Source organism: Rutidosis leptorrhynchoides, chromosome 4, assembly GCF_046630445.1.
Source record: "Rutidosis leptorrhynchoides isolate AG116_Rl617_1_P2 chromosome 4, CSIRO_AGI_Rlap_v1, whole genome shotgun sequence".
Taxonomy (NCBI): domain Eukaryota; kingdom Viridiplantae; phylum Streptophyta; class Magnoliopsida; order Asterales; family Asteraceae; genus Rutidosis; species Rutidosis leptorrhynchoides.
Window position 1 is genome coordinate 396,482,736 of NC_092336.1, and position 3,583 is coordinate 396,486,318.

Sequence of the window (3,583 nt, forward strand, 5' to 3'; positions counted from 1 at the left end):
AGCACTCATGGAAGATCAAACCACTTGCCTTCTTGATTGGTCATATTTCTACCATGGAAAGGTCTTATTTCATTTCTCACAACTCAAATTACATTGACTGTAAATTGCTTGTTAAAAATTGTTTATCTACTTGTTACTTTTTAATTATAATATAAAGCTGATAAACAATTTTTAATAAGTATATATAAGTAGTTTATAACAATTGGATGGAAATTATATATTGTTATGCACATTATATTTCTTTTCCAATTGAATCTTTTATCATGGGTATTGATATTGATTTAAACTGTTGTTAAACAGACAACGGAAGAATTATCAGAATCACTATTGATCAAGATAATGGAGCTTGAAGCAACAAGATTCAAAGCACAAGAAGAATTAAATAAAAAAGATGATCAATTAACTAATCTTAAACACCTTTTAACCACCGCAATTAACGAAAAGAATGAAGCCCAAAACCGTTACCAAACTCTCCTCAATTACCACCGTACAACTACCGTACCACCGCCGCACTCCGGCGTATCAAGCATAGAAGATGAACCCATCACCAATACCAACTTATCGCTATCCGATTGTGAAGAAAGCATTGTTTCATCGCCGGTGATGGAAACCCCAATTGGAGTAACACCGCCGTTAAGGTTGCCGGAGCTAGAATTGGGTTTTCCGGTGAGGGTTTTGCCGGAAAAAGGGAAGCTTTTAGAAGCAGTGATAAAAGCAGGGCCTTTGTTACAGAACTTACTTTTGGCGGGACCATTGCCACATTGGCGTCACCCACCGCCGCCGTTGGATAGTTACCGGATTCCTCCGCCGCCGGTGGTGATGCCACCGGTTCATTATTTGTTTGATAAGAAAAGAGGGTTTGATGAAGGGTCTGAGTCTTCCACTGAGACCAAATATCAAAGAATTGCTAGTACTAATTAAACTTTAAAATTAAAATCCTTTATTATTACTCTGTATTAGATTATATTAAAATTAAATATAGTCATGGTTTAACGTATAGCAAAAATCTCCCTCGTTTTTAGATCATCATGATTAAATTTAAGTTTGACAGATTTAATTTAGGAAACAAACTTTTTTTTTTTTTTTTTTTTTTTTATTTTGTTTTTTTGAAAAGGCAAGAAAATCTTATATTGAAACACACGAAATAAACAAACTACAACATCGCTAGGCAACTACACAAGGGGTATGCTTGGCGTCTCGAAGGAAAACAAGAATTGTTGCAAGGAGCAACTACTAGACTAGCTAAATATTTTTACCTCAATTTTTTATTTTATTTTAGGTAATTATGTTTATTTGTCTTATTAAATATAACTAAAAAAGGAGAGTGGTTATTTTTAAGTTAAAACTCTATACTCCATCTTTTTAAGTAAATCGTATGCAAACATGATCATTGGCAGTTACATGAGGATATGGAATACCTTGTGAATGATAATTCTTACGAACTGGATATTTATTTAATCTTCGTTATGTTCCTAATATGATTGTAGAAGATTAATGGCACATGTATGTGCCAATTATCAAGCTTGCATATGTTCGTTATTCTCATGTAAGTGTTAATAACCAGATTTCCATATTATTTACAAACAAAAATATAATATCATTAATTTTTAACGGAGTTCTAACCTAAAAGTAATAATACTCATCTTATTGATTAACATTTGTTAAAACAATTCTTTAAACGTCACAATAAACATAGATAACCTAATATAGGAAATTGTAGTAAAAATGTTACTCCATGCGTCTCATTTCAATAGTCCCTCTTTGACTTTTCAAGTCTTTTTTTTACTAACTTTGACTTAAAATATATTTGTTTGTGTTATGTATTATTTTATAAAATTTATATATATGAAAACACATTTAAAGCACAATACATTCATATAAATTTCATCAAGTAATACCTAATACAAACAAATATATTATAAATCAAAGTTGGTAAAGAAAGACTTGAAAAGTCAAACATGGACTATTGGAATGAGACAGAGGGAGTACCTTTGAGTGGAATTTGCCGTTTAATATAATATCGTTCTTTTATATATATATATATATATATATATATATATATATATATATATATATATATATATATATATATATATACACACACACACACTTGAGATTACATGTGAAAAACGCTTTTAAAAAAGCTTAAATTAAGCTATCAAAATACTCTGCTTGATGTAACACAGTATAAATTGTACTATTAAGCAAGGTTGCAAAATTTGCTATTCGGAGATTAATCGGTCGGGACGTTGGAAAGATTAATCGGCAATTCGGAAATTAATCGGGGATTAATCGAATTGTACTGTATACATTTAAATATTAAATTTTACAATCAATGTGTAAATATAGAAAAAAACCATGAATATAAAGATAAACTTTAACATAATTGCTTAAAATTGTTCATTTTTCTCCAAAACTATAAAGTTCTAGTTTAAATTCATGTTAAAATGTTAACCATTTTTTACTTTAACCGATTTTGGTTACCAAATTCGGTTTTGACCCATCAATTGACGTTGACTGTTTAATTAAACAGATTTTTGGAAATCAGAACGGTTTGCTCTTAAAAATGATTAATCGGAGATTAATCGGCGAGTAATCGGGTTTTTTACAACACTGCTATTAAGAGTGTTAATCGTTGACTTAGATGTCGGAGCTCACTTTTTGAAAGCTCTTCGCAAACGTGAACGCGAGTTCGAGCTCTATTTGTGTCAAGAAGTTGTATCTCTGGTCACTGTGAATTAGTTTCATTTCCGTCATATTAGAGTATTTATAGGGATGGCGATGGACACCCGAATTAGTGGATATCCACCAGATTTATCCACTTCGTGATGCATGTGGATGAACCTAAATGGATATGGATACGGATATGAATGAATCTAAATGGATATTATTATGGACATGGATGAAAAGTTTCATCCATGGTTGAAACAACCCAACCCGTATTCCATACGATAATTTTTTTTTTTTTTTTTTATAAAATAATTCACATTTACGCGCCAATAAAATGTGTAAGCCATTCCACAAGTTCCATTTAAAACGTACCACAATTTAAATGTTTACAAGGCACGAAGGCCATTAATTAAGTTTAATACAAGTTCGACCCACTACAAATGATAGTTTATAATCCAAACGACACCTCGAGCATAGTTTGGGACTAAACTATCCAAAACGTTATGCCAACTTCCAAAAGCTCCAACGAAACACCATCAAAGGACACCTAGTGCCCAACAACCCCTTTTCCCCTATCCGCACCTGCATCTAAAAGGATAAACAACGAGAGGGTAAGCTAAAACTTAGTGAATGCAATAATTATATACATGCATATATAATATACCTACTTGCAAACACTCGAATACACATACCGAAATACATGCTAGCAACACAATTAGCTTATCATCCATACGAGGCTACCAACCTCTAATACCACAAGCTAGCAAAACAATCGCATAATTATATATAACTCGAACAGTATAATAAGCTTTCGCTTACAACACAATAACCATGGTTAACCAATCGTACAAGGGAATGGTGCCCGCGAAAGACCATTGGAATTCACAACATCCATTAGTGTACTTAACACCTC

The 3,583-nt window shown here is 32.1% G+C and overlaps 1 protein-coding gene across 1 annotated transcript; it reads left to right on the plus strand.

Moving 5' to 3' along the window:
- Positions 1-339: 339 nt before the first annotated feature.
- LOC139841943 (uncharacterized) lies at positions 340-1,134 on the plus strand. Its single transcript, XM_071832129.1, has 2 exons — positions 340-910; positions 1,115-1,134. The coding sequence occupies exons 1-2, from the start codon at positions 340-342 to the stop codon at positions 1,132-1,134; spliced, it is 591 nt and encodes a 196-aa protein (XP_071688230.1).
- The last annotated feature ends 2,449 nt before the right edge of the window (positions 1,135-3,583 follow it).